We start from the raw sequence: 27,959 nt of genomic DNA, 5'->3' as shown, positions 1-27,959 counted from the left end.
AACTTTAAATCACCGTAGGCCTCGATGCTGCTCTGATGGTCCTGCAGCACACTCACTCACCTCAGCTCATTTGGATCGAGCAACTGGGTGATTTATTCATGTGTAGTAATGATTATACGTACTGATTAAACGCACGTGTCATTTTCAATTTTTTATTAACAGAAATTAGGCTGATGTTTGTATCAAAATAGGCTATATATCATGAATTACTAGAAAACAAATACATTCTATGTCAAATCAAGATGTTCAGCAGCAGTGAGCACGCCCATATAGTCAGAATGGTACGGTCTTGTTTCATAACCACATTTTGCGACGATTCGACGGCGAGACTGGCAGTCGAATCAGACTTTTCTGAATCGAATCACCGAATCATTGACTATTCGGGGTCACCCCTACTCTTGAGTTACCCACAGGTGTGAATGTAGGTGTGAATGGTGGTGTGTCTGCCCTGTGATGGCGCACCCCGCCTCTTGCCCGGTGTCAGCACCTTCACGACCCTGTATAAGAACGGCAGCCACAACCCAATGAGTCAAAGAACTGAGGCAACCAATGTGAGCAGAGCCAGGGAGCCATACTTGTTAGAGACGATATATTTTTATTGCTTTGTGTTATTAACAGATAATAAATATATGGCCCTGATATTGCACCTGTTTGTAGACATAATGGGTGGTTTGCTACGGTAGGCTACTTTCCATATGTTAAACAGTTGAGTATATGATTGACAAAAAAACAGTTTGTGCAATAGTACTTAATTCTATGACACCAAAACTGAAAATGACCTGAACATTTAACACATTTAAAGGCTCAATAGATACAACTACACATAGTTCGACAACTGCAAAGAAGATGCATGTTTTCTTCTTTGTGGTAATACAGTTGGTGTAGTTTGGTAGAAGGAAAATTGTCCCTATGTGAAGCTGCCCACTACAAGGTCTGCAGATTATCTTGAGTAACCATGTTTCCTGCAAAGACACTTTAACACTGAGTTTTTCAAATGTATTTTTGTGGTGCTTTGAGCATCACAGGCCAAGTGCCATGTAGTTGCATTATATTTGAGAGAAGTCAGACACGTGTACGGCCACTAGCACCAACACCAACACCAACAAAAATTACATTCAAGATCCTTTGAAAAAAAGTATTTTCTTCTTCTGGTACAGTTGCTGAATAACACTATATTCATGCGGTCCTGCATGAACTCCAGTTTTAAAGTTTTTGTATCTGAAGGTTTCAAAGTAATGGCTCCAGCTTCCAGCGCTGTCTGCTCCAAAGCCAAAAACGCTGACCTGGGAAAACAAAAATGTTACAATGAACTCTCCTGGATTTAACTTAAATTACTGTTGCTTCTAAACTTTTTTTTTTTGGTACATTTTGTTGTCCTTAACCCTATATACTTTGGCATTTTGAAAAGTTTATCCTTAAGGAATCTGGGGCCAAGAGACAGTTAGCTTAGCTTAGCATAAAGACAGGAAACAGGGAAATTAGTAGTGTGGTGAACTCATATTTATGTGCTTGTTTTAATTCAACAAACAAGATATAGTGTGTTAATTGGTGGCGTGTAAGCACTGAGAGAAGAATTCGGTTTCGTTCGGACAGAACCGGGCTAGCTGTTTTTCCCCCTTCTTCATGCTAATCTACACTGACAGGTTCCCAAAATGTTGAACTATTGCTGTTGTGATCAACACAAATGCATTTCTCCTCTTATGAAATATTTGTATTAAAGGTGGAGTCTATGATTTTGGAGACAGGCTGTTGATAATCAAACTCAAAACCCAAACAAACGTTTAACAACGGTATCAACGGGTTAACCGGCTGACCGAAAGAGCAATGTGGCAGAACCCACAGTCGCGATAATTAATATTATACAGGTAAACACTTGTAACTCCAAGTAACTCCAGTTAGCCACTCTAGCAACTCAAATTCAGCCAAAGCAAACCCCAGTGCTGGCAACCCGGTTTCATTCCGAAATCATTGAAAACCGGTGCTTGGGCAGTGACTTGCGGCGTCAGACACTGACGAAAAAAGCCGTCCTTTAAAATCTGCATGATAAGCGGTTGGTCACTGTTATAGTTTAACAGTGCTCAGCAATGTCAGGGGGGAATGCAGCGGGACAAGAACGAAAGTTGAGGCGGTAAAAGTCTGAGGAGGGCAGGTGGGAGGGGTGGTGATTGGGTCCAGCAAACACCGACCATCAGCAGGGAGAGCAGTGTTCATGTCCTGTAAGATTCTAAAGCCAAACCCTGATCTTTTTTCCTGAACCTAACCATGTGTTTTTGTTGCCTGAACCTAACCACGAGGAACAAAAAGTCAATTCACGTTGTTGTTCTGACGTAGTGCTTTTATTTTCAAAGAAACTGTATGTAAACTGTACATTGAACACTGAAAATGTATTTTGAAAGAAGACAATGCATTTAACAGGCAGAACTTGACACTGTGTCTCAGAACGTCAACAACCAACACACCCAGGGTACCTTTCAGGTCATATCTGGACGTGGAAGGTCCATGACCAAATGTCGATATGTGACCAGGTCGGACTGAGAATGTGTTGGCGCTGGTGGTCTGACCCAGACTGCCTGTCTCCCTGCTGGACAGACGGACCACCAACTTTCCCTTTGCCGGTTAGACCAAGTGTTTAAAGCTTTTTATTTCTTGTTTATCTGACCTTCTCCTCTGTAGATGTTTGTCAGACAGCCCGAGTTACATTAATACCTGTATTTTGATATTTGATATTTCAGGAGATTTTGATAATAGATTATTAAAGTTGATTTGCGAGGTTGTGGAGTTAGGGGCGTATTTGCGCCGGCATATCATTAGTGCAAAATCTTTTGGGTAAAAAAATAGGCCATTAAAAAAAAAAAGAAATTCTGTCATTCCGACCATAGGAGAAAAAAACTGTCGGAATGATGGGACATTCGATGGAAAATTAAGTGTTGCCATTTAGACAATTAGAGGCCCATGTCGGAGTGGTGGGATGTCGGAATGGACGTTGCCCACCCTTTAAGTTTGATGATTATGTAGAACTCTTCTTTCTGTTGTTAGTTGTCAGTGAGTGGACTGGAGTCAGTGAAACAGCATGAAATTGTCGGTATAACGTGTAATTACAAACTCACCGCATCACAAATCTGCAGGCTGAGAGCCAGAGTCAGAAAGCCAGTGGATGGATACCTGCCCTTCTTTTCCAGCCACATTTCATGAACATATTTGAGGAGAGCTGGATTGACGATCATCACCTGTTATGGATCAGACCTGATCATGAACCATTCCTGTCTGCAGTGAAGTCATTACAGTGTGTCACTGGATGACTTGTCAAATATGTCAGTGTCATAGAAAATCATTATGACTACTCACCCGATCCTTGTTCGCTATCTTCTTTAACTTCCCAGCACTGATTTCCCTGTTGGAGGGAACATTTGGTAGAACATGAAGTACATTTAGTTTTGATTATATAACACCATGTGCCAGTTACACTGCTAAATAAATTCATAAATTCATACAGGCCATGGTAAAACCTATAATTAATAACTAAGCTTAAGCCTCCTTCTGACTTTTCTACACACCTCATCTGTCAGTAAACCTTGTGGTTTTTGTTATCTGGTTCCTAGGTGCATGGTGAAGTGTCAAAGAATCGGGTGCCTGGAAGTGGGCCTGTAGGCTCCCGACCTTGAACTTCTTGTCTCTTGTTAGTTGTCTTCAAATGTCGATTTGATATCTTAGGCTCTGCTCGCAAATACTTAAAGAAGCACTGGAAACAGGCAAGGTCCGATGCAATCAAGTTTAATGTGTCGACAGGCTTTAACACATACAACTTAGTGAGCCAGACTCCGGAGTGTGGCTAAAGAACTGCGTTCAGAACCCTAGCTTATATGCTGGTGGAGATCCAGACGAGTCTCCACCTTTTTTGCTAATCCTTCCTACTCGAACCCAATTCTATTGGTGGAGAGCTTCTTTGTGTCCAATTCTGATTGGGCCCGTTTTTAATGGTGTGATGTAGCCTGGAATTTCCCAAAATTCCTTCCCTTAGGTTCGGTTCCATTCTCGCTCTATTTTTTAAAAACATGTGCATTCTGGGGACTCTCTATACAGTCCACAATGCGTCATGCAAGATGTGAATTCCAGGGACTTCTACACGGCCCACAGTGTTTCTAGTTTCATGCAAATAAAACCTTGGAGTACAATATGTGAGCAAGTGTGTGCTAGTTACAGCACCTGAGTATGTGTTTCATCATTAAACAGGACATGGTGTGTTCTTTCAGTAAATGACCTTGACAACAGATTCAAAGGGGTGAATGACCTCGACAGTATCTAATACAGATTCAAAGCTTTTATAATGCCTTGTACATGATTATATGGCTCTTTTTTGTTTTTACACTACAATGGGTGTATTACTGAATGGGCCTCCCAGGCTCAGGGGTCCAAGGGTTCAGGGGGCCCCTGAGCCAGAGCCTCTGCATGGGGTCACTTATTTAACTTTGCTTTTCTTGTCAAAGGGCTTAGTTATATATGTCAGTAACAGATAGCTAGTTCCTGGGTACTGAGGGTACTGAGGGTACTGTCTGTAGCTCTGGTTGAGGGTGAGAGGCTGTCAGCAGATAAACAGAGATCTGTGTAGGTACTAGGGCTGTACCCAAATATTCGGATATTCCAATATTCGTTTCTATGGGTAGGTATTCGTTATGAAAATTTGGTATTCGATATATTTTTTTTTTTTTTACTTTTTTTTTTTTTTACATATTTTTTTGGTGCTAAATGTAGTCTTTCTGTTGTTGGTAAATGTAGGTTATCAATAAAAATCAAAACTTTTAAATTGCATTGTTAAAAATGTTAAAAAATAGTATCACCTACCAACGGAGCTTGTGCGCACGGCACGCTTGAGCGCATCCGTCTGAGGCTGTGGATCAATGCCAAGTTTTACCACTTTATCACTATTCCTCTAACTTGTAGCTGTTTTTTCGTTATCTTTTGAATTTAATATGAATCATGGAACCGTTTTTGTCAACGCTTGTTTCCCCCGTTTTGTACAATAAATTATTGTTTAAAGTTTCAACAAGTTTCTTTTGGAGTACGTGACACAAGTGTGTTTTGAAAACGACCGCGGACTGTCACCTGCTCAACGCATCAGTACCTTCGGATGCCATGACAGTAGTAGCCAATAATGTCAAAATATCATTTACAGACCGATTTAACTGACGATCACTGCTGCCCGACCCGCAGGTCCATTTGTGGGTCCCGCGTGTTACGGGTTGACCCCCGCATCACTACTCAGCTCAGTCTATAAAGGCTGTACACAATAGTAAGGCTATAGACATTATATTCTATTCAGGCCAACCATTTTATTGCAGCACAGAGTGTCTGCCAGCAACCAATTACTTGCAGAGGCTTCCTACAACTTTTTTCAACGGTTCTGATTTAATCAGAAGACAAACTAAACAGGATGACTAGCCAATGTGAAAATCAAAAGAAAGCTTAGAGTAATGTACTGAAGGAGACTGTTGTGCTATCACATTTTTTGTAGTTTGAGAGCAAAGATCCGATCGCCGCTGTGCAAATCTCCGCAATACAATTAGGTCAGAAAAAACCCTGGAGTCTGCCGCCGCCGCCGAACTCCAATTGGGCAATGGGAGAAAAAGATGAAGAGAAAGGAGCGTGGGGTTTGGTCCCCAGACCCACCAAGTGGGAACCACTGGCTCCCCTCTGCGGGGAGAAGCCACAGGGGGGTTATCATGATCCGCCTATGCCTATAAAAACTATGTGTTCAAGTGTCTGTCTGTTTTCGTCATGTAATATGCTCTAAAATGGTGTAACAAAACAAACTGACGTTGCAAGTTCGTAGGACGTCTCAGCTCAGGCAGGGAGGAGCACCCACAGTGTTGGCAGCAAGCACATGATTACTGAATGGATTAGTCTAAGGCTGGGTTTAGACTGCACAACAGTTTTGTCTTTTCCGACAGTCATGCCAGATTAGGTGATTATGGAGTCATAAAATCTTGCTGTGACTCAGCTGAAAGACATGACAGAGTACATGTGGGTCCACGATCAGCCAATCATCCCTGGTTGTCTTGGACATGTCATTGGAGTATTCTTGTCCTACTTTTATTACAAAAATAGCGTGGCATTTCTCCAGGTGCTCCAGCTTCCTCCCACAGTCCAAAGACATGCAGGTTAATTGGTGACTCTAAATTGTCCGTAGGTGTGAATGTGAGTGTGAATTGTTGTCTGTCTCTATGTGTCAGCCCTGTGATAGTCTGGTGACCTGTCCATGTCAGCTGGGATAGGCTCCAGCACCTCGTGACCCCTAACAGGATAAGCGGTTACAGAAAATGGATGGATTGGACTACCAATTCAGTTACACTGTACTGCAGTTCTGTGTGTGGTTTGTGCAAGTGGTCATACCATACCCCAGCAGAAGCTATTGCTCGACGGCTGTGGGTACAATCAATGTCAAACACTGTGCTGTCTCTATTTCATCACTTTAAAATGTATTTGGCTAAAAAATGTAAAACTAGAATGTAATTTGAGTGGTACGCACGCTATGTTATAGTTGATGTTGATGTATGCTGTCATCAAAACTTTGAGAAGCCCTGATTTAACATTTTGTTTCAAAATGTTAAGCAGTTAAGGCTCAGAGGTAGTGCAGGTCATCCACCAACCCCAAATTGCTCCTGATGGCTGTTCCATTGATGTGTGAGAGCGGGTGTTACTGAGTCGCAGGTGGCACCATGTACGGTAGCCTCAGCCAGCAGTGTGTGAATGTGTGTGTGAATGGGAGAATGTAACGTAGCATGAACGCGCTTTGAGACGCTGTACAAGTGCAGTCCATTTACTATTTCTTAAGTTTCTGAAAACCTCTCGTGGGAGGAATCCTCCCAGATCCCCCTGGAGGGTTGGATGACAGAGGATGTCGATAAAAGATGGTCACCCCCAGCGTTGAATTGGTGATTACAGCCATACTTACAATTGACCTATAGCTGAGCCCCGCCCTCAAATGTGATGAGCCAATCACAGTAGGTATAGCCATTCCCATACACTGGGACATTCTCTGCCTGGACGTCCATTGAGATGCATTACAGAAAGTCAGTTTTGTTCGGTTTTATGAGCTTTTTCTGAGATTTGAAGTTTGAAAATGGTCAAACGGTGTGCATGGGGTACATGCAACTCTGACACAAGGTATCCTGAGAGGCTGGGCGACTAGGTGTATTTTTTACACTTTAAACCACATCTCAACCGAGAAAAGTGTCTCCTTTGGATAAAGTTGTGTGGTAACGTTAGACCACAACATCAACTCAACATGAATAAGATTAACAATGATGTCTACATCTGTTCTAAGGTAAGTCAACATTGTGTTTGAGGCAACATATTGTCACTTTGCTGGAAAGAAATATAAAGTTATCTTTAACATCTCTAGCTAACGTTAGCTAAAGTTAGCCTAACGTTAGCTCCTAGCTGCGTTGTTCATCATGTCACCTTGTTTGCTGGGAGTTCATTAGCCTATTTTGTTCTAGTTTTGTACTTTGGTGATGGTACATCATTGTTAGCTGTTGTCCAAAGGGCTCTAGTTAAGCTAACGTTAACTTCTGGAGCTTAGCTTCATTAACTTATCTGTAATGGCAGAGATAACAAAGGTTGGCAAACGTTATGCTGAATGATTCAGTGTAAATACTGTAGCACCAAACTAACGGAGAGACAATCTTGGTAAAGATGGTAAAAAGGCCGTTATCCTTTTCTCATATTCTGAGCCAAAAACCTTAACTTCAGTGGCACTTTAACTTGTTGTCTTTGATGGCGACAGCAACCAGATGCGGTTCACAAGCGTACACTGTGACCTGTAAATTTTGGCTTGTAATTTAAGCTTTTCATCGACCTTCTCAACAATAAAATGATGAATATATCCCTCCAATGCGTAGTTTAGGCCCTTTTGGTTACTTCTCAATGACATCTGATCATTATGTCCCCAAAAATCATCAATTGCCTCCTGTGAAATGCCGTGTACTGTGACACCTGCCATAGCGCCGGTCACTGAATGTTGATAGTTTGTCCGAGTGAGTGGAGGGGGCGTGGCTTAGCCATAGGTCAATTAATCGTATGACTCAGTCCAAACTAATAAACACATTTTGGGCCACCCTCTCACCACGAAATGAGCAGACAAAGTTAGTAAGTAGCTTTAGCAGTTAAAGAGGCAGATTATTTACTTACGTATATTCGTTGGATGGCCGGAAACACAACTTTAAATTAATGCTAGTGTTGCTCTGTCTCTCTAAAGAAACAATGGTATGCTAATGTGATAACAAAGTGAATCTTCTAAATACAATAGCAAAAATGAGTAATTCAAGAGCAGAAGTCCTAGAAAGTCTGGAGACTGTTGTCACACCCTCACACCAAGAACCTCTCTCCACCGGCTCTTTGGTATTTAGTGAATCTGAGGACAGTTTAACAGCTGAGCTACCACTGGATTGTAATAAAAATCAATTTTTATTACTCAGAGAAACTATTGCTCACTGTGAGGACCATGTCACTGTGTACTTTTCCCACAGTCAGCTACAAGACTTCCTCATCAAAATGTAGATTTCACACAAACAAATCTATTCAATGCAATTGTTGCACTTAATCACAGCTCTGTATCTACAGCGGCTCCTCATCACACACACCTTGGATCGAATCTCTTGAGGAGCCATAGTAGATCTTTTATCTTGAATGAAAACAGCACGAGATGGATGTCGTCATTGTCCAAAAATATGGCACTCTCAGGATACATCACATGATGAGTAGTTTTGGTCCCAACATCCTCTTCAAAGCCTTTCGTACGGCCACGATTCATTCTGAAGGATACAGGGGAATACATTTTCATTAATGTCATGTAGTTAAAGAACAATGATGTGGTGATCAGTGTTCACATTACATGGAAATCCTGAATCAAAATGTTGCTCATCCTACTGTATATGGCATATGATGTTTGCAGTAATGACTTACCTTATTACAATATCGTGCATATCTATGAGAGGTCCATAGTGTGATCCTTTCAAATTAACAGAGTTCCCCACCACAGCACAAGTCCTGCAGCGGACAGGGTTGGACTCTAAAATATCTGAAATGGGTGGGAAGATATTGAACAGGCTGTCCACTGTTGTTTTGTAGAAAGTGAAGTTGCGTTTTTCCCCCTGTAAGCGCTGACACACATAACAGAAAAAGAAAGTTGTTCCAGCATCAGTTCAATATCTAATCACAAACCAGAGCTGTGGTTTTTAAAACTATGATCTTCAAGGTTCTCCAACTAACATCAACCTTCAGCAGAGACAGTGGTGTTCACATCCCGTAAGATTCTAAAGCCAAACCCGATTCTTTTCTCTTAAACCTAACCACGTGCTTTTGTTGTTGAAGGAAAAAAAAAAATCACGGCGTTGTACTGACGTAGTGCGTTTATTTCCTGTGAAAACGGAAGTGGATGTTGAAAAGAGACAGTGTATGTAACAGGCAGAACTTGACACAGTGTCCCAGAACGTCAACAACCAACGCACCCAGGGTACCTTGCATGTCTTATGTGGACGTGGAAAGGCCATTACCAAAATATCAATAGCCCTTTTAGACAGGAATTGTGCTAATTCGCAGGAAAGCCCAATCAGTCTTCTTTCAGCATTGGCAGTATAAAAACAAAATCGGGGAGTGCAGCAAAATGCCGCCTACCTACTTTTGTTAATACAGGATATGCCTTTTTTGGGGCAATGGGGGGCGTGAGCAAGTAACAAAACGTGTAGCTCAGCGTATGACACAAACAGTGACATGGGAGGGAAGCCGCGGCTAGTCAGACGGTGCTAGTCAGGCGGCGATTCTTTCGTAGATCGGCCCGTTCTTCAACGTCCCCGTCATCTGACGATTAATGGCCTCTTCGTTTGCGAGGACAAGGAGGGCGCGCAATTCCTTGTCTCCCCAGTTGCTCATCTTTACAGTGTCTTTCAGGTTTGCATTTCCCTCTACTAGCTGCTCGCTAATTCCTGCTATCAGCTGTTTCCTGTTTATCCACCGCCAGTGGGTCGCACGTGCGGCGTCATCAACAGCTCCTCCCACAAGTCATCAACAGTTCCTCCCATTGTGGAAGGCCGCCTCGGCCTGTTTAAACTAAAAAGGATCCGTCAGTATGACTACTCTACGAGGCGGAAAACGGGGCACCTTGGATCAACTCGCCATTCCGCCTCTGTGTGTATAAACGCTTGCAGCTGGCCGGCAAATCGGCCCAACATTCGCAGAAAATCTGGCAGTGTAAAAGGGGCTAATATGTGATGAGGCCGGAGTGAGAATGTGTTGTTCTTTTAACTCATTTTTTGGTCTCCACCAGCTCCTGAGGAATATCTGTCTCTTAAGATGCTCAATGTTTGACTGTGTTCATTAGCTGGTCTCTAAGTGTGTCTGACATCTGCTTAGAAAAGACAGAGAAGACGGGCACCAACCGACCTATCCTGTTAGCCATTGTACAGGCGTCGGACAATAACTTTGATGATTTCTATGCAAACATCAGTTTTCATTTATCAGGGACTGTAATATCCCTTGTTTCACTGACTATTGGCTAAATCCTGGACAATGCCATTTAACCAGATGGCTCTTTTTCTGTATGCTGTTCTGACAGAGCCGAAGACTCTAGTGAGAGAACGGCAAGAGTCGTGTGCTTTATGGTGAATAAGGACTGGTGTGACGTTTGAAATGTGAGGTGCTGTCCAGTTCCTGCTTGCCACAAAGGGAATAATATTCAACATCATTTTTTAATTTTTACACCATTTTCTTACATTTTATAAACCAGTCAACTAATCAATTAATCGAGAAAATAATAATCAACAGTGACAATAACCATTAGTTGCAGCCTTAATGAGTTGTTTTTCATGCAATCATATGTTCCAATGGGTAAAAAATGGTGTTGTTTCAGCTGACAGAGACACCACTGACACTAAACAGGTTCCTCTTAGAGTTAAACAAACAGCCCTTTGTCTTTTAGAAAAGGAACATGAAAAAGTGCAGAGAACCTAAAATAGTTGCTGATAAGATGACACTTACCTTCCACCAGTTGAAATCGCCCTCCGAGGGTGTATAGTTTTTTGTCAAAAAAGGTGGAGGGGCTGCATTGATAAGCGTCGTAAACCATGGATCATCCTCTGGCAAACATTTGTTAATGTAGGTATTAAAACTTGAGTTCTGACCATCCAGAGAAAACACCCAATACTTCCATGAAAATTTAGACAACAACCCAATGCCAACGATGCACAGTATGGATAAGAATATTCTGGTTTTTCCCAAAGTTGAAAGCATCTCAGCAGTGTGGTGTTCAATCTGTGGATACAAAATGTGATGAGGCACACAGGTGAGTCACTTCATATACGTGTGTGAATGTGCCTGAGGATGAGACTCTTAAGACATCAAAGGGAAATTAAACCAACAGGCGGATCAACGTATTTTCCTATCTAAAACCAACTTGTTTTTTTTATCCATAGAGCCTTGGGTTATAGCTGTGGGCGGATAAGAGACTTTAAAATAAATTTACAGTCATGTTTCTACAGGGTTCATGTCATGCCATTGGTTCGACATCCCATTAGTCCAACTGTCCGCGGTGCTGAACGGCTCATAGTGGGCGTATGGTGCGCCGCGACTGGCTCTGGGTCAGCTAGGAAAGGCTTGAGGCGGAGCAGGCTCACAGCTTATGTGTTTGTCACTTTGTTTTTCATTTTAACCCACACCATGATCTGTTCCTGACCCTAACCAAGTGGTTTTTGTGCCTAAACCTAACCAGACCTTAACCACAGGGCATCGCAATGATTTCGGAACGGACTTCGGAACAATGGGTTTAATATGGTCGAACCAATGGGCTGTCGGACCAATGGGCAGTTCCCGTTTCTACAGTGAATATCAGCCTGCTTGAGAGACTTGTGTTTGACCCAGATGAAGTGATAAGACTCTTATAGAGCAGTTTGACAATAAAGATGAAAGTATAACAATAAAATCAATTAAAAAATACCCAATTATTTACTTAAAGCAGCCTATTAACTGCTGTGTACGCATTCACGCAGCACCTGCATCGCAAGACTTGAACGAGGCTGTTATTACATATCCTGATAATCCACCGCGATAATGCAATTAATTTAAACATAAACGGTAATTCTTACCGTGTAAAAATTAACCAAGATTTACCGTAATATCGGTAATTGTTACATCCCTAGTCTGGCACCAGTGTGTTGGCGGCAGATCCATTTACTCCAGTGGGTTGTGAGGTGGGTTAATGGCACGTGCCACCGATGCTCATTCAGATTGGGATCTGGGGAATTTGGAGGCCAAGTTGAGACTTTGAGGTCTTCCTGAGTGATAAGATATGCAAAAAATTCCTCCGCACACTGACATGGACTTTACTATCGAAATTTAATGAAGAGAACAATGCGTTTCGCGTTTAGCGTTTAGCGTCATCAGGTTCACCTTACCAGGTCTGACCTAAGCATTCTCAGGTGTGTTTAAATGCTTGCTGGTCACATGACCCATTTCGTTTTTTCTTTTTTTCTTTTTTCTCTTTTTTTCTCTTTGTCTAAGCAAGACTCAAAAAATACAAAAACAATACAATTACATACATCATGAAGTCGAAAAAATATGCATCAACCATGGTATAAGTTAAAAACATAAGAATTTCAATGCATGAATAACCCAGTCTACTTACACAATATTACACAAAGCGAGGATAAGAGGTAGAATTACTGCAAAGAGGCACCATATGAATAATATACATTGATAATATATATCCTGCAATTCTATCCTTTACTCACTACTCCGCAGATAGTGCAGGCTCGACTTTCCTTACATAGGACAGTACAGTTTTCTTAAGCTCTCTTTTATGTATCCTACAGGGCAAAAAAGAAACAAAAACAGGTTAAAGAAAACAACTCAAATCCTGTGAATCATTCATTCCAAAAGGTTCAACAGTAGACAGTTCATTAATCCAAAACGCTTCCCTTCTCAGGAGCTGCTTAATGATGTTCCCCCCTCTCGGATTAGGCAACACTCTTTCAATTCAATGAATCTAAGGGAAGCTGTAGAACCATGATTTTTATCTTTATAATGTCTTGCGATGGCGTAATCAAAATTATTATTTCTGATTGCCGCTTTGTGCTCAGCAATCCTCAACTTCAGATTACGCTTTGTTTGACCAACATACATCAAGCCACATGGGCAAATAAGCACATAAATTACATGAGTGGAAAGACAATTGATAAATTCTTTTACATTATATTTCTTTCCGGAATGGGGATGATTAAATGTTTTTGTATCAAATGTATTGGCACAATGTGCACATTTTCCACATCTATAATTTCCGTAAACTTGCTGAGAAAGCCAGTTGGTTTGTTTTAGTTCACTATACATGGAACTGACAACAATGTCTCTCACATTTCTGCCTCTCTTGAAACAAAATAGAGGTCTGGAGGCAGATAGATGGTTTAGGCTCGGGTCACATTCTAGTACTTTCCAATGTCTATTGATAATTTGTTTGACTTGCCTCGAAACTGTAGAATATTCTGACACAAAGGTGGTTCTGTTTACATTTTCATGCTGAGAAGGTGGAGGGTATAATAATTTATCCCTCTCCCTCGCGTTAGCCTTCTCAATTGCCCTGTCAATAAGGGATTTGTCATATCCCCTTTGTTTGAACCGTTCAGCCATTTCTTTAGTCTTAATGATGTAATCCTCTTCATTACTGCATATTCTTCTCAACCTTATGAACTGCCCGTATGGGATATTTTTAATGAGGTGGTCAGGATGGAAACTAGTAGCATGTAAAATAGTGTTTCTATCAGTGTTTTTACGATAGATAGATGTCTCCAATCTCCTGTTGTCATTCACAGAAATAAATAGATCTAAAAAATGAATCTCTTTTTGACTATATTCCATAGTGAATTTCAAGTTAGGATATGTCCCATTAATGTAAACATTGAATGCCTTCAGGTCATCTTCACTGCCTACAAATCCCATCACAATATCATCAATAAATCTGCGAAAAAACAAAATGTTACCAGAAAATGGGTTGTTATTAAATATATGCTTTTCTTCCCACAGTCCCATATACAAATTTGCATAGTTAGGGGCAAAAGGTGACCCCATACTCGTGCCTTGAGATTGCAAATAATATTTTTTATCAAATATGAAGTAATTAGACTTCAGAATAAACTCTGTCAATATCATCAGCAGTTCGGCAGGGAGAACATCTTTTCTAGGTTCCAGGTAAAAGTCCATGGCTTCTAGGCCACCTTCATGTGGGATGTTGGTATAAAGGGCTTCAACATCAAAAGTAACCAGAAAAGAGTTTTCAGGCATAGTAGTGTGAGTCAGTAATTTTAAGACATCAGTGGAATCCGCCACATATGATGGTAAAGTCTTCACAATGTCTTTAATGAAAAAGTCCACAAATTGGCTTAAAGGCTCAGACAATGAGTTCTTACTTGCAACAATGGGTCTGCCCGGAGGGTTCACCAATTGCTTGTGTATTTTTGGCAATAAGTAGAACACAGGAGTCATTGGATATTCAACTTTCAAAAATTCAAATTGTTTTTTGGTGATCCACTGGTTCTCCAAGGCTCTATTCAGAATGGAATCCCTCCCTGAGTGATGTTTGCAGTGTGGCATGGAATATTATCCTGCTGGGGGGGCACTGCCATTGGGGAGTACTGTTGCCATGAGGGCGGGGGGGGGGGTACTTGGTCTGTTACAATGTTTGAGTGGGTGGAACACGTCAGGTGGTATCCACATGAATGCCAGAACCAAATCAAAGTTATCTATCTATCTATCTATCTATCTATCTATCTATCTATCTATCTATCTATCGTGCATGCTTTTTTGATGGGCCCTAACGCTACTATAGTTACTAGTTATAATGTGCACACACACACCCCATTGACAACAAAATTCAAAGGAATCTAGTTTGGGGAGCTCTGCTGCTTTCTCTCCTGTTACTTTCTCTTTCATCCTTTTATACCGCTGCTTTTATGTTCAACAGGTATGACTGCTTGCTGGAGCAAACTAAAAACTAGCTACCGGATCGTATCATTTAATCACATTAGACAACATTAAGAAAATCATGATGGAGATGGATTTGTATTTGAGGGCATACAGCCCGCAGCAAATGGCACCATTTTTATTTTGTGAGTTGAATAAGCCAATAAAGTGTTTTACCTTTTACCAGTTTATTCTACTAAAAAGTATAATGCTATATTTATACAATCTGAACACAGAAGTCTCTATGAGGGTGTGAACTGACAAAATAATAAAGATTAAAAAAGAAGACTGAGGAAACGCAATGCAATAAACCTCACATTACAATTTAAAAATATATACATAGGCCCTATGTTTCCCTGCTGCTCCACTTCATCCAAAACTCACACACAGCTTAACTAGTTCAGCAGGTTAGATTTCAAATTGTGTGAGACAGGAGAGATAGTATTTAATCGTGGGTGCTTTGAGCACTATAGTCACAATAATTAGCTTTACTCAGTTAATAAATGTGCCTAAAATCACAGATGTAAATAAAGTGTTTTACCTTCTGCTAGTTTCTTCTATTAAAAGATACAATCCCACACTTTAGTTGCCCCTTTGCTGCATGATCACAGTACATAAATAAAGCATCCTAAAAATAACGTCACAGGCAAATCTCCTCTGCTTTGCATTTGAGTCTTCAACATATTAAAGCAACAGGCTACATTTTGTCCCTGCATGCTAGGCTCATATTTTTAAATAAAAAAAATAATAAATTACCATCAGCTGAAATGTGTTAATAGATTTTATTTTTCTCTTACCTGAAGACATTAAAAAAAAAAAAACAGGCAGGTGAAGCAAGAGGAAAAAAAGAAACACCTTGCAGATGATGAACCCGTGAGATGTAGCCTATACAATGTAATGATAACCAGGGATTTGAGGAATGAAGAAGGAAGTGCTGAATGTTTGGCATTAGTGCCAATGGGGTGTGTCAGGAAGACTTGGCATAGCTTCAAATGGAGACAAGCTTTGTTTGAATTTTACAAAAGAAATGTAACAACATTTTGTCTTAATTTTTTGAAATGGTCCATTGTCTAAAGCACCTTGACTCCTCTTTGTGTATGAAATGTGCTCTATAAATATACTGTCTATATTATTTAATACCCAGTCATTATACTGAATTATATACTTATGATAATTATGTATTATTTTGGTCTGTGCTCATCTCACCTGTTTAAAGTGGGAGTGTCTCTGCACAGTCCAGATTTAACAACGTTCAGATTGGAATGTGATGACTGTTGTGGGAGTGTTGCTTCTGTTGAAAGGCCGCATTTTATCTGATCAAACCACATCAACCTGGTTTTTGTGTGTTTAGCTCTGAAGAAACAAGGCTGCTGACAGCTACACACAACCGCTTTAGTTAAAGGAAGACTTCACCCACACAATGACCATTTGTATTTCAGTGAGTCTGCTACCTTTAAGAAACCTTTCTTGCATGCCTCCACAGACAAATGCAAATACCTTGATTTATTGATTGACTGGGAACCATGTTTAACAACAGCAACGGTAAATCAAAATGCTGTGTTCTGGTAATGCTTTGACTAGGATTAATGCTGAAATGGATGGTCCAGAGGAACTAATCCGCCTGACGAGCAGCCTGGCTCTAACCCCTAAGGAGCCTCCAGCTAACCCCAATGACCCAGGCTGTGTTCTGCTCCTCTGCTAGAAGAACCAGAGGGAGAGCAGGACATCAGTGGGGTCTGTCCACTTGCCTCCATGGACTATTTATGCCCCTACCGTCCGGACAGGCGGATTTGTCCCTCCTGACCATCCATTCTAGCAGTAACCCTCAACAAAGATCAACAGACGGCAACATTTTTAGTCATCATTGTGAAGTGGAAATAGACTTTTCAGCCAACTTAGCTAGCATGTGATAGGTAGCTAAAAACATACTCACTAATAAGAGCCCACTAGGCCAGGACATAGGCAAAGCAGAGTCCAACACAGTCCCTACATCAGTGGGTATATTGATGCCAATCAATGGCATGGAAGCTCTATGTTCTTTAATGTAAATTTTTAATGTCTTAAAGCTACTCTTACCTTTCTTGCATTTCACACAGCACCTGGAAAAAAATTGAACATCTACAACTCCCGCCTCCCTCCAAAGTCCCATCCCCCTCCTCCTGCAACTCCACCTCCCTCCAAAGGCCTACTCCCCCCTCCTCCGTTACGTCCTCATTATGTCTATGATAGACATAGGCGTTGGCATGGTAACATTAGATACACAGAAGAGGAGAGGGAGTGTAATGTTACAACCAAGACAGTCAAACGCAACCCTGGAGTTGTAAAACTCAACCGGAGTCAGTGATGACTGATGAGTTTTAGAATAAGGTTACAGTGCTAACGTAGGATAGTAGTGTTAACGTTACTAGTAAGTGGAAATGCACAAGGAGGATAACGCTACGCTACAGTAGGCTTACGTTAGCCATTAGCAACTGGATGCTGTATTGTCAGATATAACGTTAAAGCCTATGTTGCATTAGAGACAAACTAAACATAATGTTACCTGTCCTGCACAGTCAAACGCAACCCCGGAGTTTTGAAACTTGCCCGGGGTCAGTGATGACTGATGAGTTGTTTAATATAACGTAAACGCTAACGTTAGATAGCACTGGTGACTGGCAACAAACAAGACAGATAATACAGAGGCTCAGGCAATGTTAGGCTACAGTAGGCTAACCGTTAGCAACTGGATGCTGTGTTGTCATATATATAACGTTATAGCCTATGTTACATTAGAGGCAAACTAAAAATACCTGTCCCTTTTTGCTCAGGATGAAGCTGCATTAGTAACAGCAATATTTCTTTTTGCCAACTGATTTCCCTGTTGGTTACGCAAGTGGTTACCTCAGTCAGAGGTCTCTCAAGTGGGGAAGACAGACAGGACGCTCGGCCAGTTTCGTCAAAGTTTTCTTAAAACCATATGAGAGTGGTACAATTATGAGTTTTTATCTCTGGTGGAATTCACTTACATTTTAGTGTGCCATCATCTTATTAATAGCATTTCAACCTAAACAAAGAAAAGTGTAAAATTTCCAGAAAGGTAAGTGTCGCTTTCTGACATCAGAAATGTGCTGATGATGCGTTAACATGTTATATTTTTACCCGTTAAGACGAACAAATCTGACTTATTAATGAGCCTGGTCTCACATTGAAGTCCTCAAAATCCGACACTTGGGCAGTGACTTGCGGCATCAGATACCAACGGAAAAAAGGCATTCTTTAACATTGGCATGATATGTATATTTTCATGGCACCCAGCAGTGTCAGGAGGAAACGTGGCAGGACAAGGACGAAAGCTACGCCGATGAAAGTCCGAGTGTGGCGGGTCGAGGGGGTGATGGATGGGTCCCACAAACACCAACTTTTACTCAGGAGAGCGGTGTTCACATCCCATAAGATTCTAGAGCCAAACTCCTTAGAGAAGGAAAAAAAAACATCAATTTGCAGTTTTGTGCTAATGTAGTGCGTTTATTTTTAGAGACTGTATGTGAATGTTAAATTTCCTGTGAAAACAGAAGTGTATTTTGAAAGAAGACAATGCATGTAACAGAAGGAACTAGACACGGTGTCCCAGAACGTCAACAACCAACACACCCAGGGTACCTTGCGTCGTATGTGGACGTGGAAAGTCCATGACCAAATGTCAATATGTGACGAGGTTGGAGTGAGAATGTGTTATATTAATACGAACGTCAAAAAAGTCATTAGAACTCTTCTGTGTTCCAAAGTTGGCAATGATAACCCCACGAGATCAAGTCAAACACAACTTTTAGAGTGAGGCGCCACAGTTGCTCTTCTTTGTCTGCAAGACCCAGGGCATGATGGGAAAAAAAGCCCACAAAAAGATTTATAATTGACAAAACAATTTATATGTATTTACATTAAATATATACATTTTTTTTTTAATCATTAAAACCCATTTCAAAATGCCATCTCAAAGGTGATCACATATTAGCAGGTGATGGGTAATAGCTTGTCTCCAATGTGCCAAACAGCATCACAGAAACACAGATTTGTAATGTGACACTGAGTCTGTTTGTTTTGGAGAGGGAGAGACCTCTGTGGATATTTCAGCTCCCGGTTCAAACCTCCCGAACAATGCACACTGTAGGAATTCTTACCCAGAGAAGTTTCCGCTGGTTGCAGTCTGCAATCCTCACTGCTAGATTCCACTAAATCCCCCAAAGTCTTCAAGTTACTTTGACTTAACTTCAGTTATGCCAAGTTTACTGTCCACTGCCACTCTGGTCTGGCTTGGCATTGCACCGATCTTAAACATCATTCCGTCTACAGGTCTTGGCTCTACTGGTTAGTGAAAAAAAAAAGTTGTAAAGAGTTGTAAAAAGTTTTTTGTGGCTCCAGAGAGAGCTGTATGACGTCTGACCAATTGCCAAAACTAACTTTGTCAGCGTTTGTTATTCGTGGTCCCTAAAGTCTCCAAAAGTAGATCAGGAGCCAGAGCCTTCAGCTATCAGGCTCCTCTCCTGTGGAATCATCTTCCTGTTACGGTCCGGGAGGCAGACACCGTCTCCACATTTAAGACTAGACTTAAGACTTTCCTCTTTGATAAAGCTTATAGTTAGGGCTGGCTCAGGCTTGCCCTGTACCAGCCCCTAGTTAGGCTGACTTAGGCCTAGTCTGCCGGAGGACCCCCCATAATACACCGGGCACCTTCTCTCCTTCTCTCTCTCTCTCTCTCTCTCTCTCTCTCTCTCTCGTATTCTATTACTGCACGTTTCTAACTCGGCCATTCTTTATGTCACTAACTCGGCTTCTTCTCCGGAGCCTTTGTGCTCCACTGTCTCTCAGATTAACTCATATCACAGCGGTGCCTGGACAGCGTGACGTGTGTGGTTGTGCTGCTGCCGTGGTCCTGCCAGATGCCTCCTGCTGCTGCTGCTGCCATCATTAGTCATTAGTCATACTTCTACTGTTATTATACACATATGACTATTGTCACACATGTATACTGCCAGATATTAATACATACTTTCAACATATTGTACCACAGTAGCCAGAACTATAACTTTAATATTATTACTTTCAACAATGTTGTTGTAAGCTACTGTCATTACCTGCATCTCTCTCTCTCTCTCTCTCTCTGTGTCTCATTGTGTCATGTGGATTACTGTTAATTTGTTATGCTGATCTGTTCTGTACGACATCTATTGCACGTCTGTCCGTCCTGGAAGAGGGATCCCTCCTCAGTTGCTCTTCCTGAGGTTTCTACTGTTTTTTTTCCCCGTTAAAGGGTTTTTTTGGGGAGTTTTTCCTGATCAGCTGTGAGGGTCATAAGGACAGAGGGATGTCATATGCTGTAAAGCCCTGTGAGGCAAATTGTGATTTGTGATATTGGGCTTTACAAATAAAATTGATTGATTGATTGATTGATATAAAAAAAGAATCTCAACACAACCAGCGTAACACACCCGAGTCTCTGGCCGATCACTATCACCTGACTGCAATGACAATATCAGGTCAAACTTTACTCACTAGGACATATCAAAATCAGTAAGATATTCTAAAAACAGGAACTCAGATGATTCTGTGTGATGTTTTCTTCCACCACAGAGACAGCCTCAGAAATTATCTATGAATAATCTATGAACAATCTGTACCCGCACACCTAACCCTGCAATACCAGTTCCACAATGAGGTCTTTGCCAACGACTTCTTGTGCAACAATAGAAAACTTGAACTTGAATCTTGTCCTGGTGCCTTTTTGCTCTGAGGGGGGAACAAAGATGCCATGATTGAGATATAACTGAACAGACAGGCTGAACTAGGTAGAGGTTTATCATTTCAGTCATACTGCACCAGGAATGCGTCTGTCTTTGTGGGTTTGTTAAGCTTTTTTTGCACGTACTGAAAGCAATGCAATCTGCATTAAATACTGTATGGAGTCTGTTATGTTTGGTTTACAAAAGCTTAGCACAGACCATATAGTGTTAGATGATTATATTTTACAAAGCAGATTCCTTGTGGAATGTGTAATATGTTCATAAAGTGCTGTTTATTTGAAGACACTGGATCTCAGGTGACTCTTCAATACCTTGACGACCAGATCTCATGGGGTACGAGTCTTTGTGCAGTAAACTAAGCTTGTAATTATTCCCGATTACCTGGTCTTAAGAGCAGAAAGGGCTGCGATGGATTCAACGAACGTTTCAAGGCATCTTTTGGTTGCAAGGCAACTGCATCATTGTGCCACACACAGACTTCCAGTCCAGCCACTACTGTAACTTTAACAATTTGAGTCCTCTACAGTTGATTTCAGGTATTAAAGGGGTACTACGGCCATTTTTCATAATTTATATGCTATTCCTAAGTCTAAAACAATCCAAAAATATTAGTCAACATGAATAACTCTCCCCCAAATCCAAAAATTAGAGTGCTAAAACTCCAATTTGTGATGTGATGGGTAGGGTTGGGTGGGTTCTCGGTAATACCAGTTCGGTTTGGTACTTGTCTTGGACCGGGTTTTTTTTTTTGAGACCGACCGGACTGCATACGTCATTTTATGGCGGAACGTACCGGACTCCGCACTAAAAGCAGATGTCTGCAAGCCCTGTGCGCGCAAAGCTCAGATTTTATGATCGCGCGCCAGTGTCACACAAAAGACTGCTCGGCATGTATTTTTCACATCGCGGGGATTTTTCACAGACATTTTTACAGGAAACTACAACGCGGAAGTGCGCTCGACTATGGAAGCCCAAATGACTGTGGGCATTCCTCGCGGAGTCCACTCCGCTTATAGTACGCCCGAGTCTGTGAGCACCTGTGTCTGCCTCTTCGCCAAGCGCACAGTGAGCAGGAGAGAGAGCGGGGGGTGGGGGTGGGGCAGGGACTGAGCTAGGGGGTGCGAGTGTGCATGCGCCGAGGCCTCTACTGTAGCCTGGAGTTTGTTTAACAGTGACGGAGAGTTGATAATGGCGGACAATTTAGTCTCGAAGAAATCAAAGAATGGGCCAATATGGCAACACTTTGGCTGTGAGCCAGACGAAGAAGGCAACCCTTGTTTGCACTGATTGAGTCAGCTAAACCTGCAAAATTTATTTGTGAGGAATAAAAGAAACAAAGTGTTACTGTCACTCTGTTGTCCTATGGTTGTTTTTTATTTTAAATGAGTCAATTGCGCCCCTAAGTGGCGAAAGTCCGGTATTACCGACTTGATGCGGTTTTTCACAAAAAACGGACCCTTTTTTTTTTTTTTTTTTCCTCATACCGACCCAAGTCACCCTAGTCACCCTAGTGATAGGATATAAAGCGTGGAGCTGCTCCATAGACAGTGATTGGTGAAAGATGTTCTAGATGGCACTGAGAGCACCCGGGAACTGCCCATTGGTTCGACAGCCCATTGGTTCGACATCCCATTGTTCCGACCACATTAAACTCATTGTTCCGAAGTCCGTTCCGAAATCATCATGATGCCCTGTGGTTAAGGTCTGGTTAGGTTTAGGCACAAAAACCACTTGGTTAGGGTCAGGAAAAGATCATGGTGTGGGTTAAAATGAAAAAAAAAAGTGACAAACACATAAGCCATGAGCCTGCTCCGCCTCAAGCTGGTTGCGGCGCACCATATGCCCGCTGCAAGCCGTTCAGCACCGCGGACAGTCGGTACTAATGGGATGTGGAACCAATGGACATGGACCCAAGCACCCGGGGGAATGCTCTGAGCTCTTTTGTCTCTGGTTTCTGACTTTGAGAGAAAGTTGGCCTTGTTAACAAATATTAACTGATCTTTGGATGGAAGAAAAAGTTGTCGTTCAGGTCGAGAAATATCCTAAACGAGCTAAACAACTCACAGCCCCATCATTATAAAGACAATAGCCAAAAAGATATTGCCTAGTGAGTCGTAGCTCTGAAAATCAGCTCTTCAGGTGAGGAATCAAGTTTAATTAGGGGCTGTCCACACATGAATTTAAGATAATGCAGAGGTGGAGGAGTACAGTACAGAAGTACAGATCTTGACGTGGAACTAAATCAAAACACTACTCAGTGAGTTAGATGCAAAAACACCAGATGTAGTATATAGGCTATAGTATACAGTCACATACAAAAAAGTAGGCAAAGTTATGTGTTTCAGATTAATTATGCATGATTACACAGTGTTATGTTAGCATTCAGTTAGCATAACATCAGCTATCTTATCTATGTCTTGTGTAGCTGGCATTAGCATACCTGCTCCATCATCGCAGGTTCTCTCGATGTTTAATTCTTTCTCCTGCTGCTCGATAATTTCTCCCTCTAACCTTCTAATTTCATACTGATATACAAATCAAATGGATGTTTCTGTGTGGGAAAGGTGTTGCCTGATTAGATTAGAGGACACTATAATCTCACATTAGACATTACACTTAACTGTAATGGTAACCTGCAACCCAATCTGGAGCATGTATTGTTGACCTTCACTTTCCCCGCCCACTGCCTTTGTGTGTGAGACAGTCGTATGTTTGCTTGAGGTGAGGGCTCGCATGTGAGGTGAATCAACATTTCTGTTCCACTAGGCAGTTGTAAGATAGTAGTTAGTAGTTAGTTTATACTGCCATGGTGACGTGCCGCCTTGATGTGTTTATAAGAATGCAGAGATGATAAAGACATTTCATACACCAGACGCACTGAAAGGCAGATGTGCATTCAAACTCACGCTAGATAGTTAGTTGTCAGTAGAGACTTAAGCCTGCAGTGTAGTTCATACACTTCAATGATGACCCAGAGAATAGTGCAGTAACACTGGGATTATGATCTCTCTCTGTGTCTGTCTTTCTCTTTCTCTCTCTTTGGCGTGGCTGTGAGCCTCAAGTCGGGTCATGTGGTCTTTGGAAGGGCAGGTTGCCCGCTGAAGGGAACCTGGGAATCGTCTCATCTTCCCTTTCAAGGCTGCAAAACAACCTGTGTAAAAAAAAACAGGAATGTTTGGCACAACTGCCAGTAACGGATGCACTAGGGCTGTTTGCAGCCGTGTGTGAGGTGGTCGGAAAGAGAGTCAGTGCCTTTGACTCTGAGGCCATGGTTCTCTGCCAGAAAATGGTGAATCACTCCATCTGGGTTGGTATTGCTCATGGGTGCAGTTCAGCTTTTCAATATTACAAAAATAAGGTCACAGATTGTCAGCCTATCCTCGCAGTCTCCACAGAACTAGTATATGGTCTAGCCGTGACCAAACGAGTGGCAATCTTCTCTCCTTTGAAGAGAGATTTGGAAGGTTATTGTGTTCTTGTTAAATGCGTTCGAGGTTCACCGTTGCGGTGGACATTGATATCATTTGGTGCCAAATTTTATACACATTATCAGAGCTTAAAATAGCAAGAATCGGTACATTATCGGGGTAGTTGTGTAATTTAAAACGAAAACTGATCAGAGCCTCTGAAGGTCTAAATTTAAATCTAACTCAGAACCCCTTTTTGTGTTTGTGTTACCTATTTGCTTATTTGGCACATTTATAAAAACATGAGTACACCCAAGGCCCTGATTTTTCTCTTGCATTGTTTCAGCTGAAGTCTCTTTCACTGTAAACAGTGTCATCTTACTATCCTGCTATAATAATCAAGATGAGAGAAGATTCTCCTTTGTCAAAGACAGGACAGTGACGCACAGTCACGCTCTTTGCAGTAGGAATGCAAATACAGCGTTATCTATCAAAGAGTGCCTACCGTACTGTATATAAAGGACACAAAGGTCTGACAATGCTTGAACAGCTCTATGATAGATAAGTAGGCTTCCATGCATGCATGTGTCCTACAAACCGGTTCCATGAGGTGCTTTCCATTCAAAGAGACTGTAGTTCTGAACAGCAAAGCCAGAAATACTGTGTTGCGGTTGACTGCCTCTGGACCAGTGAAGTTTCTCTTACCGTTTACATCCATGTCTGTGAAAACATTGATCCGTCACGCACATCTTCCCCCAGCAACAAGATTAGAGTCACCAATTCAGTATCTGAAGAAATGTCTCTCCTTCTGTTCCTGAGATATGGCGTTTCATATTAACCACAATAGTGTCATTGCAGAAAATTATGATGTCACTGTGAGGTGGACCTTTGACCTTCTGGATATAAAATGTCATCACTTCATTTTATACTATTAGACATCTGTGTGAAATGTGGTCATAATCAGTGTACGAATTCTTGAGTTTTGGTCAAAACATATTTTGTGAGGTTCCAGTGACCTTGACCTTTGACCTTCAACCACCAAATCCTAATCAGTACATTGTCTAGTCCAAGTGGATGTCCAAATTTGAAGACATGCCCTCCAGGTGTTTTTGAGGCATCCCATTCACAAGAATGAGACAGACGAGGTCACAGTCATCTTGACCTTTGACCTATAAACAACAAATTCTAATCAGCTCATTTTTTAGTCAAAGTGGACATTTGTGCCGAATTTGAAGAAATTCCCTTAAAGTCTTCTTGAGATTCCGTGTTCACAAGAATGAGACAGATGAGGTCACAGTAACTTTGATCTTTGTGCCAAATTTGAAGAAATTCCTTTGAGGTGTTCTTCCGATATCACATTCCTGAGGACAGGACAGACGGATGGACTCAGAGACAGGTGACCTGAAATCATGTTGCCTCTGGCCACAGTTGTTGCTGACGAAGAGTTATAATAAATTACCAAAACAAGACGATGCTTCAATGATTTACTTTTGCTGAATCCTTGCTACCAGATGAAAACATTTAAACAAAAGCATTTTAAGTTGAACTTAATTTGTATTTGTGTATAACATTAAAAAAGTGCGGGCGGCACGGTGGTGTGCTGGTTAGCGCTCTCGCCTCACAGCAAGAGAGTTGCTGGTTCGATCCCGGGCGTGGGAGCCCTTCTGTGCGGAGTTTGCATGTTCTCCCCGTGTCAGCGTGGGTTCTCTCCGGGCACTCCGGCTTCCTCCCACAGTCCAAAGACATGCAGATTGGGGACTAGGTTAATTGATAACTCTAAATTGTCCATAGGTGTGAATGTGAGCGTGAATGGTTGTTTGTCTATATGTGTCAGTCCTGCGATAGTCTGGCAGCCTGTCCAGGGTGAACCCTGCCTCTCACCCAATGTCAGCTGGGATAGGCTCCAGCCCCCCCGCGACCCTCAAGAGGATGAAGCGGTTAGAAGATGAATGAATGAATGAATTAAAAAAGTGCTGGAGAAACTGTTTGTAATTAAATTGGATTATTTTATTGAAAAAAAATCAATTGTTAAGTGAGAGTCAATTTGGTTTTCGAATAAATCGGTCCACAAGCTTTGCTCTAAAGTTAACAGAAGAAATTACCACAGCAATAGAAAGAAACACACAATTGGGGTTTTTATTAATTCAAAAAAAGCGTTTGATACCATTGACCATAAAATTCTTTTTTCAGAACTATATTAATATGGGGTGAGGGGAGTGGTTTTAAATTCGGTACAAAGCTATTTAGATAATAGAAAACAATATGTGCACTTTTCTGGTAGTAGATCTGATCATATGAATATTGATTGTGGAGTCCCACAGGGGTCAGTCTTGGGGCCTAAACTTTTCAATTTATATATTAATGATATATGTGAAGTTTGTGTTGTTTGCAGGTGACATAACTTTTTTTTTGTTCAGGTGATGATTTAAAAAGTCTTATAGAGAACATACCAACAGGTTATTTATTGAATCAAGATTATTAAAACTTGAGGATCTGGTTAAACTACAGACTCTCACAGTCAGGGCAAGATTTTTGAAATTTTTTTGAAAATTTGCAAAATTTGTTTATTTTTAGTTCTGATAATGAAGATCATCGCAGGAAATTTAATTTTAAGCACCAATTTGCATGAACAACTTTAAAGCAGATGTGTATTTCTGTTGCTGGGGTTAAGTTGTGGAATTCCTTACAGGGTGATTCAACATATTTCAGTTTAAAAGAATGTTTAAAGAAAGAGTAGCTGCATTGTATGAACTTGATAGTTAGGTTTCTATATTGTATATGAGTGTTGAGACAGATAATGAATTTATTTCTGTTTTCTTTTCATGTTAATGTTATATTGACTACAGAGTAACTGTAATCAGGCAGACCATCTGTTTCTATTGTTTATTTTTGTCTTGAGGGAGGGGTAGGTAAAATAAGATTTTCTTCTTCCTGCTCCTTTTCGGTCATGGAAAATGTCTTAGTTGATAGCTGTTTTTGTTTGTATGATTTTGAATATTGCCATGATCGGAACAAATAAATAAATGAAGTGAAATGAAATGAAATATTAAGACGCTTGTTTTTTAAGAGCTGAACACAAAAACAAAGTGGTTGTGGTTGAACTAGATTAGATGCAGCCTCTCAACACACGCAGCACTCCTCAAACAGTCATCTCACTGCAACTCAAGTCTGGTTTGTGCAGAGACACACCCGCTTTAACCGGTGAGACAAGCACAGACAAAATGAATTAAAAAAACAGACATCACTTATGCAACGTGATGAAGAGTATGACAAGCTGATTATGAAGATTTCTGGGATTATCGTACTTCAGGCTGCCACACTCAACCTAACTTTATGTTTTTTTACTGAAATATTCTATTTAATTTACCTAACTAATAACTACAAAGGAAAACAATATGCAACTTAGAGCTCAAAGAGGTAGAAGTATTAGACAAGTAGGTTTATAATTATGTCCATAGATTGATGTGAAATTAATAATACAGGCAAGGTGTGGCAGGTTTATTTATAGAGCACATTTCATACACAGAGGGGAGACAAGGTGTTTTACAAAATAAAAGTTTAAACAGATAAGAAGTGTGGGCAGACTGGGTGACAATGGACAATTTTAAAAAACATTTGTCATGTAACAACATCTGTCATGTAAACATTTGTCATGACAAATGTTACAACATTTGTCATGTAAAATACAGACAAAGCCTGTATCATTGTGAAGCAATGCCAAGTCTTTCTGACACACCCTGTTGGCACTAATGTGGAACCGTCAACACTTCCT

At 41.1% G+C, this 27,959-nt stretch overlaps 2 protein-coding genes across 2 annotated transcripts in view; both read right to left on the bottom strand.

Annotated features, from left to right (window-relative positions):
- fam135b (family with sequence similarity 135 member B) overlaps nt 1-27,959 on the bottom strand; it is a 675,785-nt gene that overhangs the window by 144,686 nt on the left and 503,140 nt on the right. The window lies entirely within an intron of this gene.
- Nucleotides 576-23,244, bottom strand: LOC125904596 (CMP-N-acetylneuraminate-beta-galactosamide-alpha-2,3-sialyltransferase 1-like). Its single transcript, XM_049602113.1, has 7 exons — nt 23,221-23,244; nt 11,032-11,304; nt 8,962-9,158; nt 8,640-8,810; nt 3,346-3,391; nt 3,108-3,227; nt 576-1,283 (listed from the first exon to the last, which is right to left on the bottom strand). The coding sequence occupies exons 1-7, from the start codon at nt 23,230-23,232 to the stop codon at nt 1,116-1,118; spliced, it is 987 nt and encodes a 328-aa protein (XP_049458070.1). The 5' UTR covers nt 23,233-23,244; the 3' UTR covers nt 576-1,115.

Source organism: Epinephelus fuscoguttatus, linkage group LG17 (genome assembly GCF_011397635.1).
Source record: "Epinephelus fuscoguttatus linkage group LG17, E.fuscoguttatus.final_Chr_v1".
Classification (NCBI taxonomy): domain Eukaryota; kingdom Metazoa; phylum Chordata; class Actinopteri; order Perciformes; family Serranidae; genus Epinephelus; species Epinephelus fuscoguttatus.
Note: the sequence above shows the minus strand (reverse complement) of the source record. Positions and strands in the feature narration are given on the sequence as shown.